The sequence below is a fragment of the Coregonus lavaretus genome (assembly GCF_964263955.1).
Source record: "Coregonus lavaretus genome assembly, chromosome: 17".
In the NCBI taxonomy this organism is placed as follows: Eukaryota; Metazoa; Chordata; class Actinopteri; order Salmoniformes; family Salmonidae; genus Coregonus; species Coregonus lavaretus.
Genome location: NC_140004.1, coordinates 30,375,693 through 30,390,260, shown reverse-complemented (window position 1 = coordinate 30,390,260; position 14,568 = coordinate 30,375,693). Strand labels below are relative to the sequence as shown.

Genomic DNA, 14,568 nt, shown 5'->3' with positions numbered 1-14,568 from the left:
ATTGCACTTCACAGCGTAGGCGTTCCCTAATGGAAATATGCAAATAAATGCTAGAACGCGCCAATAGAATCTCACTAGCTCGTGCTTGGCTCTGCCCACCTTCTTGCTTGTTCTGCCCACTATGATTAATTTGCTCCCATTGGAAACGACAGGCTCTGGTCTATCTTGGGTTAGTTATAAAATCTCTTTGGTTGCATGGTATCAGGTTGTTACTTTTGTTGACATTTTAGCTAGCTATGTATTTATCCATGTTTCAAACACACATGCCAGTTTTGAAGATATGCAGCAATCTTTTACATAGTTATGAAATGCCTAGAGTAGACTTTGAAGTGCACTGCAAGCAAATAACCATATTTAATAAAGAAAACAATAATAAACAGAGTGTAATCATGTTCGTAATTATTGTATTTGGTAAAGAGCATTTTATACGTTTTATAAGTTATTTTATGGCTCAATGTAAAGCCCTTTAAAATAGTGTCGAAAGTGGAGGGGTGCTGGAATGGGGAAAAACGCGAGTAGGACATTTCGGCGCGCGAAATCTACAGCAGGAAGAGAGGAACGGCGAGTTTTTGGTTTTGAATCAATCTAACTAAATTCCATAATCTACAAACATCTACATTAACATGGCAGATCCGAAGGTGAGGTTATGAGTTTTGAACATATTTATGTGTCGTGCATTTAATTAAATGTACATTTTATTTCAATCGTGATGTTTTGCTTGGCATTCTCAAAGTTTATCTTGCTAGGGTTGTACCCGGGAAGATAAAAATGCCGGGTAGGGATGCTGATTTTTAACAACCTTGTTATACATCAATATTGGGGATAAAAAGTGTAAATTGGCCTCAAAACAACATTTACCAGACAATGGTAAATCAGTTATGCCTTTGTATGTGTCAAAAGTGGGCAACTTAATATTTTGCCGCCCTTCATTATACCTGGTCCAAAGCTAGCTAACGTTAACTAGCTAGCCAACAGCAAACTAGCCAGGCATTAGCTAGCTAACAAGTATATAATCGTGCCACCACTACTTTCACAATTTATTATTTAAACGTCATATGTATTTGCCTGCGATATCACTTGGACAGTATTTGGCTTTGGTAAGAGTTGTCGAACGTAACTCGTAATGTACAGTAATTGTTACTGTTAGCCAGTCAGTTGGCAACAAGAAGCCAGTTCCTCAGACATTAGCTACAGTAGCTAGATAACATTTATTTTTATTTTTATTAATTGCGTCCTGAGCTTACACTGTTTGTTTGCATTGATTTAACAGAGTGGGTAATTGCATTTACCTAGCTATGTGTCAGTGACACAATAGCCAAACCTTTGTTTCATCTCTAGTTAGCTAACGTTAACCTACTACTAGCTGGTCTGGTGCTTTCGCAATGGCCTAGATAACGTTAGCAAGCTAGCTGGCTGGCTAACTCCAGGCCGAAAGAAACTAGCGTCAACTTTATCAGTGATTGTTTATCCATTTAGCTAAGTAACTAGCTAGCTATGATGTAAACATTGACATGCTATCTAAGTTATGACAGTTATATAATAAAGCAGATAACTTAATTATCGCTAAAAAAAAAAAGACAACGGTTGATTTGAAGTAAGTGGACAATCACAAAAGTAACTTTTCTGTTACCTGGACAACTAACTTTAGGTAACTAGTAACGTACTGTATGTAGCTAACGTTACTGTTTGTACATGAAAGAGGTAGCTAGACATGTGCAGTCAGCTACCAAAAAACTAGCTTGACAAGAATGTCAGCAAGCCATCTACTGTTAGCAAGCTACAGTATTGCCGTAGGATTTATTTACTAGCTGCCTGAACAAATTTATAAAATGGGCCCGTTGGCTCCACGTTTTGGAGTACTACTGTGATGTCTAGCTACAACTTAGCTAGCAACATCCTATAGTCTTGTATGGATCCATGTTGCTAGCTAAGTTGTAGCTAGCCATTACAGTACACTCGAAAGCATGGAGCCACACGCGCTCCTTTCATACATTTGGTTCATGCAGCTAGTAAATATATCCTATGGCAGTAGCTTGCTAGATGGCATGCTGATATTCTTGTCAGATTAGTTTTTTAGTAGCTGACTGCAAATTTGTCTAGCTCACATGTAACTACTTATGTTACTAACTAGCTAAAGTTAGTTGTCCAGGAAACAGAAACGTTATTGTCAATCTGCTTCACCTTCCTTTCATCCTCCTGTAAGGAGTGTTTGTCTGAGTAGTTTTATCACTGATTATGTAATGCTAGGCCATATTACAAGTTCTGTAGTAAGTGTGAGATCATATTTACATTTTAGTCATTTAGCAGACGCTCTTATCCAGAGCGACTTACAGTTAGTGAGTGTATACATTTTCAGACTGGCCCCCCGTGGGAATCGAACCCACAACCCTGGCGTTGCAAACGCCATGCTCTACCAACTGAGCTATACGGGACTACACTATATGGATTCGCAAGGCCTTTTGTAAAGTCATCCAGCAGCAAATGTGCTTGGCTCCGCACCAGTGACACTGTTTAATTGCCACAGCAAATTGCACACAAAAGATAACCTCCAAAGCCTGATCTCTCAAATCCCTCTATTCACATCCCTCTGCAGTCAGTTGGTGGACCCTACTGTTTTTACAGTCTGAAAAACGGACTTGTAAAGTACATTACACTAACTTGAAAGGACATGACAATCCACGTGGAACCACAAGCCCATTATTTTTATTCTCAATTTATCAATTTGAACTCTAAATGCTGTCCTTAACATGTTTTCAAATAATACTTTTTTAATAGGAAACACCAGAAGAGCAGGAGACTTCAACAGACAATGTAGAAGAATCAAACCACGATCCCCATTATGAGCCCATCGTGTCTCTTCCAGAGCAGGATGTGAAGACGCTAGAGGAGGACGAGGAGGAACTGTTCAAAATGTAAGCTGATGCTGAAAGATTTCGCTTTGAATAGCCTAACTCATTGAACAATACAAAATGTGTCATTCTTTTAGGGCCGAATCCTAACTTCAAATTGGTAAATTCATAAACAGTTCCCTTAGTCATGCACTGTCAATTGGAGACTACGTGAAATGTTAACTTAAGTAGAAGTTAAGATTTGTCTCAAGTGTTATGAAACTATCCAGCCCTTTGTCACCCAGGTATTGATACTGATTCCCTCCAAAGCCTCAGCATTCTACCCATATTGTCTCTCCCCTCAGGCGGGCGAAGCTCTACCGCTTTGCCTCTGAGAACGACCCACCAGAGTGGAAGGAGCGAGGCACAGGCGACGTCAAGCTCCTGAAACACAAAGAGAAGGGCACCATCCGCCTGTTGATGAGGCGAGACCGGACCTTAAAGATCTGTGCCAATCACAACAGTGAGTCACTGAACACTTCCTGTCTCAGGCAGTAGCGTTTATCACCGCAGTGCTGTCTTGTCGGACAGAAACCTGTCCATTAACCCATGCATTGATGTTGCCTGTCCACTGAATTGTCATTTTGAGTATGAGATGATGGTGAGATATAAGCAAAACAAGTAATTGTATAGATATTACATTTTACATTTACATTTTAGTCATTTAGCAGACGCTCTTATCCAGAGCGACTTACAGTTTTAGTGAGTGCATACATTTTCATACTGTGATTCTATGGGTCAGTGGCCTAAATCCTTTTAATCTTTCTGCTCTTTCAGTTTTCCCTGTGATGGAGTTGAAGCCCAACGCCGGCAGCGACAGGGCATGGGTATGGAACACACTTGCCGACTTCGCTGATGAGCATCCCAAACCTGAACTCCTGGCAATCCGTTTCCTCAATGCAGAAAGTGAGTGTGACAACACATCTATTTCAGTCACTGCATTAGCTTTTTACAATTCAGTCGGCTTCCCATGCTAAAAGTGTGATCTGTCAAAATGTGTGGATGGGGTTTAAAATAACTTTTGTCCTTTTCAGATGCTCAGAAATTTAAGGTGAAGTTCGATGAATGCAAGGAGGAAGTCCAAAAATCTCAAGACGGATCAGGTTGGTGTACAATTATTTTTTATCACATTATTTTTCATAGCCAGTATGCAGACAATTCTGTTCTCTGCCGCTCACTCCAACCTGGAACTTTTTATGTCTGCTAAATTAACATGTAGAATGCAACAACTCACTGGCTTACTATTAGGCTAGTGTTAGTATGTTCACACTTAGAATTGTTGTCGCTGCAGTGTTAATTACAAAAAACAGCCATTGTGACCTTCTGAACATGTTAATCACTACCCAGTTTAGATAACCGAATGTATCAGTGGAACAAAAATACTTGTGAAACACTCAAGATGGAATACTCTGTCATTCAAATGGCAGGCATCCCCAATGCCCCAAAACAAGCTCTTACATGAAGAAGACTGTTCCCATCAACCCTGTTGTTGTAGTGTGGAGCCTGTCTTGGCCAACGTGTTTGCTCCGTCATCGGGCCACCATGACACACCAGACTTACAAATAGTTAATATCATCTTTCTGTTCTCTGCAGGAGAAAACACTGACAGTGCAAACAAAGTGGCAGAGAAACTGGAGGAACTATCTGTAAAAGACGACAAGACCAAGACAGAGGATAAGAGGGAGGAGAAAAAGGAGAAAGCGGCAGCAGAAGAGAAGAAATGAAACCAAGAACTTGCTTTACTGATCTTCAACTTGTCATTTTCCTCTTTTTCTACAATAGACTCTAAAGAAACTGAATTTGGACACTTGCATATTGATTTATTTAGTTTTTTTAAACGATTTGTTTACCTCGAGAGATCACAAGACCTTGGTGCCGCAAAAATATTATCCATTCATTAAAATGTGCCCCTCCCCACCCGCCCTGTCCTTTTTCCATCATGGAAAACAAGTTGTCTGTTCTGCTCATCTGTCACTCATACTCATTTCAGACAGATGTGGTGTATTACCTGTAAAACAAATATATACATATAAGGCTCATGTTTTATATGAACCCCTTTCAAACTGCCCCTTTATTTACCACTTTCAAATTGAAACGGGTGGGGGGTGTTAATCCATGTGGGCTGTTTGCATTTCAAATTAGGGAGGTATTAAACAATGGAAGTGTTATTGTATTTACCTGCAAAAAAGCAGAGCACCACTGGGTGGATTCGATTATGCTTGGCTGGGGGGCACCAGTCTATGGCCCGTGACGTGAATGGGCAAAAGCGGTGAGGGAGAAGCGCCCTTCTCAAATATAACAGTAATCTGTGATGTTGTCAACAAGGAAGCATGGTGTATCGTCCAGAAACGTTTATTTTTCCATAATGTTAGAATTTTCTAACTAGATTTAATTGGGAAGGCAGGTAACTAATCACATTTGCATGTGAAAACAGAATCCTACTCATTACGCCATGTGCTTAATTACGTCACTTTTGTTTTGAGCTGGCTTTCACCTGGTGCAAAACACACCTACTCTCATTCACACAGATCCGATACCTGTATTTTGGTTACAGCAGGGTTTCCCAAATTCTAAGGGGTGCACGTTTTTGTCCTAGCACTACAAAGCTGATTCAACTCAACTAATCATCAAGCTTTGAATAAGCTGTGTAGTGTTAGGGGCAAACACCAAAATGTGTGCCCTTGGGGTCTGGAGGACCGAGTTTGGGAAATGCTGGGTTATAGGGACTGTGAAAATGCAGGAATCATGACCAGGTCTTTAGGTGGCTTTTCATTTGCCATATTTTTTACCCCTACCCCTTTCAGATATACCAAAAAGCAGGTAAAAATAAGCAGTTGTGGTACATTAATGGGGTCTTTGTATATGAAAGGGGTATCAGTGTCAACTTGGCATACTGTGAAATGAGGCTTGTGATATTGGTAATTCCCACATTGGGTAAGTCTTTTGTTATTCAGAAGAAAGGTTAGCTTATAGGGAAGAGGACTGCTTGTTAGCACCACAAGTATGGAAAACGGGCAGTGAGGAGCGGTCATGTCTTGGCACGAATCTCAATATGGAGGCATCCTCTCTTTGTATCCTCTCCTTCGTCTTTACAGATCTTAATACAGGCAAAGGGAAAGCAATGTGGTGGATGCTTACCAGGCAGGAATTTGCGTTCACCTGTTGACTTTGTTCAGGGATTGGCAACTCTAGTCGGGAGACTGATTGGTGTCACACTTTTGCCCAGCTAACACACCTGACTCCAATAATCAACTAGTCATGATCTTCAGTTTAGAATGCAATTCGTTTAATCAGCTGTGTTTGCTACGGATGGGGAAAAAGTGTGACAACTCTGGCCCCTGAGGACTGGAGTTGCCCATCCCTGGTTCAGGTGAATGGGAGGAAATTAGTAGAGGAAGACACTTTGGACCATTGAGATGCAGCCGTAGCTTGGTAAAATCAGGTGTACTCTGGGAACTGTAGTCCGCTGCTCGCTCAGAGGTGCTACTGCAGATGATCTCATTCACTTAATTCAGCAAATCAGAAAAGTGTTTTTGATTTAGTTTCATTTTGTTGTTGTTGAAGACTGATCACACCAAATCAAAATTAATGACAACGATTTATCAGACTTAAGTGTAGGCTACAGTACGTTCTGGCTTGGGTCCCCTTCTCGGTGGCTCAAGTTTGTTTTTAGGTCATAATGCATTCCCTCAAAACTGAAACTAAAGCATGTAGAAAATATATAGTGGAAGAGTGTATTGATGCAGTATCAGGTGTGCTCACCGTCCTAACCTGTCCCCACTAACTGTGAGTTGACCCTGCATCGAAGTGCCAGTGCATCTGTAAATACATGTGCATGGATGGAATGTTGCTTTTCATTTGCACTCAAATGGTTTAAGATGTTTCCTCCACCTTCCAATAAAAGCTCTCAAATACCTTTTTGTCTGTCTTTGCTATTTTATGTGGAGTGAGGAATAGGGCTTTGACGGTGATGGATTTTTGGATGACGGTTATTGGTCAGCCAAATGACCGTGGTCACCAGAATAACAATTTTTTGTATTTTTAGTAAAATATGCACATTTTCTCCTATCCTCCACACCTGACTGCATGTGCTGCTGCTATAGGGAGGGGGTGTTGCCTAGGCAACCGAAGACTCGTTTGCTACAACACCTTGCTTGTTTCAGCAAAGAGCAACAAAGTTGTCACGTTGTAGAGTCCATGTTACAGCAGAAACGGACTCAACCGTACGAATAGCCGGCTGTCCCGTCTTCAGTCAGCTGTTTATTCCACACCATTTTTTAAACAGCTATGACAGTTATTTTATTATCATGACGGTCTTCATCCATAGCCGTCGGTTACGCGGTTATACGGTAATTGTGCCAGCCCTAGTGAGGAATTCCTAAGCGCATTAGAGTCAGTTCGGTATGGAAAGTCAATGCTGTCTGCCTTGCAAGATGGTCTGGAATAAAATGTTTATACACAAATTATCCAGTAAGATATATTCTAATACATATTCTAATACATTCCACCAGATGGTGCTGTTTCGGAGGACGTTAAAAAGAACTGAAATCTCATTGAACAAATACAAACATTTTGATCTGTGTCCCTGAAATGAATCAACATCAATCTAGTGAATCCATAGGCTTGACAAACATTTTTTAATTCTAAATCTGTCATCAAGTGGCAAATATTTCCTTTCAACAAAAATAATAAAGCATGTATATTAACAGTTTTTCCAATATACTTTCTATATCTTTTTTCCCCATTCATATGACAAATGTTACAAAATACTACATCTGATTATGATAAGCAAGACATACAGCAACAGGTATTCTGCAATAGTTCATATTGTTCAGGTGAGGTGACTTGGGACTCGAATCAAACTTCAGTGTTAAGGATTGAATCAAGCTCTTGGTGAAATATCCATCAGACAGCAAAGCACAGCAAAAATAAATCTAAAGGAAGAATAACAACAATCACTTTTGTCATATGTGCTTCTGTGCTTGAAGGGGAAGGTTCAAATATGTATCAACAATGTTGGGTCGGTCACCTGTAAGGACCACAGGTGAATTGGAGTTAAATATTTTAATTCCCACAAAACAGGTGATCATCTCAATATTAAATTAAAACTATTATGAGACAAGTGACCACCCAATACTGTATTCAACTGAAAATAGTATGGCATATTAACCTAACAAGCCACGTTTAATATAATACAATTAGGGTCTGCTATGGGGTTGGACCAGTTGTTATCAATTTGTATCATCATATTTGAAGCTTATGGTCTGCAATTGAACCGGTAATATGAAAAGATGGAGAACTGGAATGGTATGTGCCACAAATAAGAGGCTAAAAGAACATTACATGGCAAGGGGTATTCTCTTCTGTACTCTCTCCAATGTGAGGGTCACATACCAATATATACATCTATTACACGATATCTACAATTATGGTACTTTCAGGTAAAGTGAGTATCTCAATGAATAGGTAAAATAATTTCTTAAAAATTTGTCTACCATCCATAAGTGGGACCATTCAGCCATAAGCATGTTTAGAATTATTGGTGGCATTTCATAGGTGGTTGTCCCACAGTGCAATCTGGCTACCGGTCATATTCTATTAGATTTCTTTGTGCAGTAAACATCATTGACCTCTTGAAAGGCCACAATGGTAATTTAATGGGTGCGGTGTGTAGCTGCAAACAAAGAGTCATTTACATCCATGTAAATTCTGTCATCAACACTAACAACGTGCAAATGACCAGGTGACATTTCTCACCTCAAATGTTCTGAGCCTTTTACAAACAAGAAAATAAAGATACAAAACAGAGGGAAACTTTCATGCTACATTTAATCAGTGTTTTTTTTAAGGAACAAAAATAATAGATGTATGTACCTATCAAACTATATCTTCTTTTCATTAGTGCACAAAAAAAAAAAAACTGTCCCATAGTTTTATCTATGACTTTCCTCATGTCTTGTAATTGCATTAGTTTGCTGTGCCAGACAGCTGCTGAAAGTAGATGGATGTCAGGAGCACCCAGAGCTTTAACAGAATCAGGTTAAGAGCCACCTTTGGCACTTTTTAACCTAACTTTTTTTTTATGACATCTGCTTTGTTTGACTTTACATTGCTTCATCAATAACGTCTTTTACACTGCAAAATACAACAAACTAGTATACCCCCTTCCCTGTATGGGTTATGGTACTTAATAATTAATTCACTTAGGTTAAAATTATCCAAAAAAATCCACTCAAAATCCAAACATCCATTCCAAGCTTGAGTATCTGTATAAAAAGCAAGATGTATCAAACATTTTCGAAAGGTTGGGTATAAAAAAAACAAATCAATAAAAAAAACTACTAAATAAAAATGAGTGACAGGTTTTCATGTTGTAACACAGCGGAAGACCTCATTGATTTTCAAGGTTTTTCCACTCTTGATATGAATCATAACAAAACACAATTATACATGGCTTTAACATAACTTATTATGGGTAGACCTATTTTACAAAAAATACTAAGTCACAAAAGTAATAAATTGCCTATCAGATGTTTTGGCTGTGCATGGCTGACTGGCTAGCTGGTGGGAGTTGTACTGAATATGGTGAGGACCGTTTTGTTGAGGTATTCAGGATGGATCACAGATAACAGCCACCTCTGTAACACTCAGTAGCAGAGGCTTTTGTGTATCTTCTTAGCACTGGTCTGTTACGGCAGGTCACTCTAACATAACATTGAAATCAATAGATAGGATGTTGGACTATGTTACTGATAACTGTAGCTTATGGTATACTTAAGCAATAAGGCACGAGGGGGTGTGGTATATGGCCAATATACCACGGCTAAGGGCTGTTCATATGCACGACGCAATGCGGAGTGCCTGGATACAGCCATTAGCCGTGGTATAATGGCCATGTACCACAAACCCCCAAGGTGTCTTATTGCAATTATAAACTGGTTATAAACGTAACTAGAACAGTAAAAATAAATGTTTTTTCATACCTGTGGTATACGGTCTGATATACCACGACTTTCAGCCAATCAGCATTCAGGGCTCGAACCACACAGTTTATGAAGGGAAATAAATACTGGAGCTCAGCTAGAGTTGAGATGAATATGCTCCTGTACTGTAAGCCCTAAAACACCTCCTCAAAACTCATAGAGGATAAATGTAGAGTTGGAGACATTCAAGACCTGTGTCTCTGAGTGCAACACAGCACTGTTGTATCACCATTTAACAGTTTGATATCCATTCTAGATTGTATTGATCTAACACTGACTGGTGCGATGTGATCTTACATTTACATTTACGTCATTTAGCAGACGCTCTTATCCAGAGCGACTTACATGAGCAATTAGGGTTAAGTGCCTTGCTCAAGGGCACATCGGCAGATTTTTCACCTAGTCGGCTCAGGGATTAGAACCAGCGACCTTTCGATTACTGGCACAACGCTCTTAGCCACTAAGCTATCTTCTCTCTTTGCTGCTCAGTAATGGCCAACATGTTGTTGATGGACAAGACAGACACGGTCAGTTGGACAGGATATGTGAAGCACCTTGAATTCATAAGAGGTATGCTGTATGCTTGAATCCAATGGAGTGATGCTGTATGCTTGAATCTAATGGATTGACGCTGTATGCTTGAATCTAATGGATTGATGCTGTATGCTTGAATCTAATGGATTGATGCTGTATGCTTGAATCCAAAAGGATTGATGCTGTATGCTTGAATCCAATGGAGTGATGCTGTATGCTTGAATCTGATGGATTGGTGCTGTATGCTTGAATCTAATGGATTGGTGCTGTATGCTTGAATCTATTGGATTGGTGCTGTATGCTTGAATCTAATGGATTGGTGCTGTATGCTTGACTATTTGGGTTGGAGGTGGCTCGCCATACCATTGCTATTTCAGAGAATGTGTCTGAACAAAGACATGTGGCATCATCTGTATGTGTTTGGGTGTCTGGGTGTTAACTTCTCATGGCCTGGGTGGGTGGTTAGTGAGTGTGATCAAACAGAACAGCACCTAGACCGCAACTGAGAGACGCTGTAAACAACACATTTAAGATCTTATTCAGACTGTCCACTGATGACCAACGCAACAAGCCACAAAATTCAACAACACACTCAGTACAAACCTCAGCCCTCTTTAGGTTGAAGTTTCTCCTTTCCCATCAAACACACACTTATTACAGCCCACTCGTCTAGTACAGACACATAGAGACCAAGGGCTAGGCCCGGAAAGAGCAGAGGTCCTCTGATTGGCCAATAATTCCCAAGTAGGAAATGCTATGTGCCCCTGATTGGTCAAAATCTAATAAAAAAAGGTCAAAGGTCGAAGAGAATCCTCTCTGTGTAGCACGGTTGTTGTTGTCATTGGATGTGGATGCCATGAGAATGCTGCCTCCTCCCTCAAGATTTGGCGCCCCGGGCCCCAGCCCTTTCACACAGATATCTCATAGGTGGTGCCACCCACCCCGGTCACCTTTTTGACATTACTGTGGCGGCTAGGGCTGAGAGTGGTGCCCTGGGCACTGGAGCTGTTGGGCCCTAGATGGCAGTCCGTTTGCCCATTCACTTTACTTTGCATCATGGCCTCTCTGAATGGGGAGAAAAAAACAAGAGAGGGCATAGTTATTTGAAGTGAGAACTAACTTAGCTTTAGATATAATCTCTCCCTCCATCTACATACATGCACATGCAGTATAAACACAGATTACATGGAAAGGTAATTCCGTTGTCACACCAGAAAATCTGCGTATTGTTCTCGCATGCATGTTCTGGTGGTGTTAGTAGTTGGTGTTGTGTGGCTGGTCCCAGGAGCATGCAGTATGGAAATGACCATGACACTAGTTAGAGGAGTAATGAAACACATGCCAGTATACCTGCTGGTGCTAGCATAAATTACCATGACTGGTGTATTCATGACCCAAAAATCTGAATTACATTTGGTGAAATAAGGGGTAAAACCATAGTTTGTTGTTAGTGATAATGTAGGTTTGTATGGATTTTCTGTAGGTGCTAAAAACATGCATAGAGAGATGTAGATGTTAATGTTCCCTTCCCAGATGGAAGAGAGTGACAGGAGGGAGAAAAGCATGCAAACAGAAGGAAATTATGGTGGGGTAATGCAACTTTATTCATCATGACAGACAACTTAGAAAAATACTTCCTATGAAGGCAAAACAATAAAATCCAGTGACATATATCATGCACAGTACTTAATTAGGATAAAAGGGTATAATATCTGAAGGAAACTGTATGTATACAGATGCTACATGTTAACACCTAGCCTTAGCTCTCCGAGGCTCACTACTCATCCTGTGTGGGGGACTAGAGCCCATCCACCGCTGGTTTCTACCCAGTCAGCCAGCAGGGCATCAGAGCTTCAGGGCTTCCTGTGGGGAGTGAGTTCTGCTCCCCTACCCAGCCCCTCAGCTCATTTCATGCACCCCAGGAGACGTTAGGGGTATGTTAGGATTCGTACCTTGGGCCACCCAGGCGGGGTGAGTCTGTCCTCTCCAGGGCGTGGATGAAGGAGAGTTTCTTGTGGGTGTAGGAGGGGGATCGAGGCATGGCGGGGGAGTGGTGGGGCTGTTGGGCCGGGGAGCGGCAGAGGGGCTCAGGGGCCCTGCCTCCCTGCATGCTGCTGTCAGTGTGCAGGGAGCTGGAGGAAGTCCTGGGGGCACGTACCAGAGAGGAGCCACCAGAGGAGCGCAGCACGGGGGTCCGAGGCCCATAGCTCACCACCCCCACCCCCATCAGGTTGTCCCTGGAACCTCCGTAGGCTGGGGGCGTGGGGCCTCTGGAGCTGGGGCCCCGGGGACCGTCGGGGTAGCAGGCGCTGGGAGGCAGGCCGTACCCTCCAGAGCTGTCGAACATGTCCTGAGCCTGGGCATAGGCCTGAGCCTGGGCATAGGACTGAGCCTGGGAGCGCCCCCCGTGGTGCAGCAGCTGCAGCTTCTCCCTCTCCTCCATCTCTTTACGCTCCTGGATGGAGGCCATGATGGTTTTGGAGAGGTTGTCGTAGCGCACCGGGGACAGGTCCCGGTCCTGGGGGGACTGCCTGCCCCTGCTCAACCCCATCCCCCTGGAGCCCAACACCGGGCTGAAGCTGGGGGGGACCTGCTGCCTCTGGATCTGAGGTTCAGGCCCCCGCACGTGGCACATTTTGGTTGGCAGGAAGGGTGAGTGTGAGCCCATAGAGGGCATGCCGGGGTGGGCTATGCACTCGGCTGCGGTGGCTGGGGAAATGCTGGGGTTGAGCAGGCTGTCGTAGGAGAGGCTGCTGTTGCGGTTGGACAGTGGGGAGAAGACGCTCTTGTAGGGGGTGGCGGTGACTGTCTCAGGCTGCAGGACAGGCAGCTGGCCCTTGTCCCTGCGCTGGTAGGCATGCTTCAGGCTGAGGGAGCTGGAGGTGATGGGGTAGGAGTCCAGCTGCAGTGGGGAGGACTGGAAGGATCGGTGGAGAGGGGCGTTGCGGTAGTCAGGCAGGTCCAGGTTGGGCTCTGAGCGGTAGTCGACATGGCAACGGCCCTCCTCCAAGATGGCTGACGCCTTACAGTGGTCATCAGGCATTACAATCTGACAACACAAAACAACACAGAAGTAGTGAGGAATATGGACTATTATTTTGACTAGCCCATACTATAATGAAAACATTTTTATAAAAAATTGAAAGAGCTGTTAATTTATATGCAGTCACCCTCCGCAACTGTGCAGGAATACAGCAAAGTATTGGGTAAGCCTGTTTGCAATTACTATTACAATTCAGTCATTTAGTCTGACCTTCTCCCCTGCCGCGTGGTAATGGACTTTAGGATGGTGCCGAACGAGGGCCGGTACTTGTACATGGCCGGGGAGGAGGGATGGGTCTTGCCGGACAGGGAACTATCTGGAAGGGGAAGACAGAAAAGACAATGTTACTGTGAGAGACAGACTATTATCTGGTGTAAGGATGTAAGCATCCATTTTATGGTGTGTTAGAATTGATAGTGTTGTCATCATCAGAGCCTTCATATCTCATTATGTTGTGAAAGCCATCTCAAGCTAAAACAGAAAGGCAAATGGAGGAAAGAATAGACATTCAGAAACTAACATATACAGACAAAATCACAAGGGAATCGTCCTTGCATGGAAATCTTGCTTTGACTTTTTCGGTACAACAGACACTGGACATGTCCTAGCAATGTTGTTAGGTAAATCTTGTTGTGATGCAGTGATTTTGTCATTGCAAATAATGCAGTAACATACAACACCACCAAGTGGCAGTAGAGCTACAGTGATTGAAATAACTGTCAGGAAGGAGCTCCAGACATAATGCACCCATGACACTATAGATCAGGAATGGGCAACTTTGATGGGGGTGGGCGCCACAAAAAATCAGAACTCATCACGAGGGGCCGCAGTGGCTTGCGGGTCTGCATACCCACATCCAGTCATAACAAATCTGGAGCAGATTGACTGAACCAGGCCCATTCATGACAAATTACACTTAATTTCTACTCGCTGATGAAGAGCCATAGAGGCCTGCCATGCTTGAGTTCATTCATCAAGCCCAACTAGCTATAAGTCACTAACTAGCACTGAGATGGAGCGCTTTTAGGGGGCCAGAGAGGAGCAGTTTGGGGCAATACACCAGAGAGAGAAAGAAACAAAAAGAGACAGAGAGAGAAACACAGGGAGAGTGAGAACGAGG

The 14,568-nt window shown here is 42.6% G+C and overlaps 2 protein-coding genes across 2 annotated transcripts in view; one reads left to right on the top strand and one right to left on the bottom strand.

The window, feature by feature from the left end:
- Nucleotides 1-462: 462 nt before the first annotated feature.
- On the top strand, nt 463-6,804 carry LOC311144936 (ran-specific GTPase-activating protein-like). Its single transcript, XM_084181120.1, has 6 exons — nt 463-638; nt 2,776-2,912; nt 3,194-3,351; nt 3,666-3,794; nt 3,923-3,991; nt 4,482-6,804. Exons 1-6 carry the CDS (start codon nt 624-626, stop codon nt 4,610-4,612), a joined length of 639 nt encoding a protein of 212 aa, XP_084037246.1. The 5' UTR covers nt 463-623; the 3' UTR covers nt 4,613-6,804.
- Nucleotides 6,805-11,313: 4,509 nt separating this feature from the next.
- LOC311144324 (palmitoyltransferase ZDHHC8B-like) overlaps nt 11,314-14,568 on the bottom strand; it is a gene marked incomplete at its 3' end in the record, with an annotated part of 89,676 nt that continues 86,421 nt past the window's right edge. The window contains 4 exon segments of the mRNA XM_084180359.1: nt 11,314-11,470; nt 12,358-13,454; nt 13,659-13,693; nt 13,696-13,764. Of these exon segments, the coding sequence (XP_084036485.1) occupies nt 11,314-11,470; nt 12,358-13,454; nt 13,659-13,693; nt 13,696-13,764 (1,358 nt within the window).

What these genes read in the sequence shown, in the direction of transcription:
- LOC311144936 (XM_084181120.1), top strand. An exon ending in GATCTGTGCCAATCACAACA is followed by an intron (nt 3,352 to 3,665) that starts GTGAGTCACTGA and finishes CTGCTCTTTCAG; the next exon opens with TTTTCCCTGTGATGGAGTTG. An exon ending in AAAATCTCAAGACGGATCAG is followed by an intron (nt 3,992 to 4,481) that starts GTTGGTGTACAA and finishes TGTTCTCTGCAG; the next exon opens with GAGAAAACACTGACAGTGCA.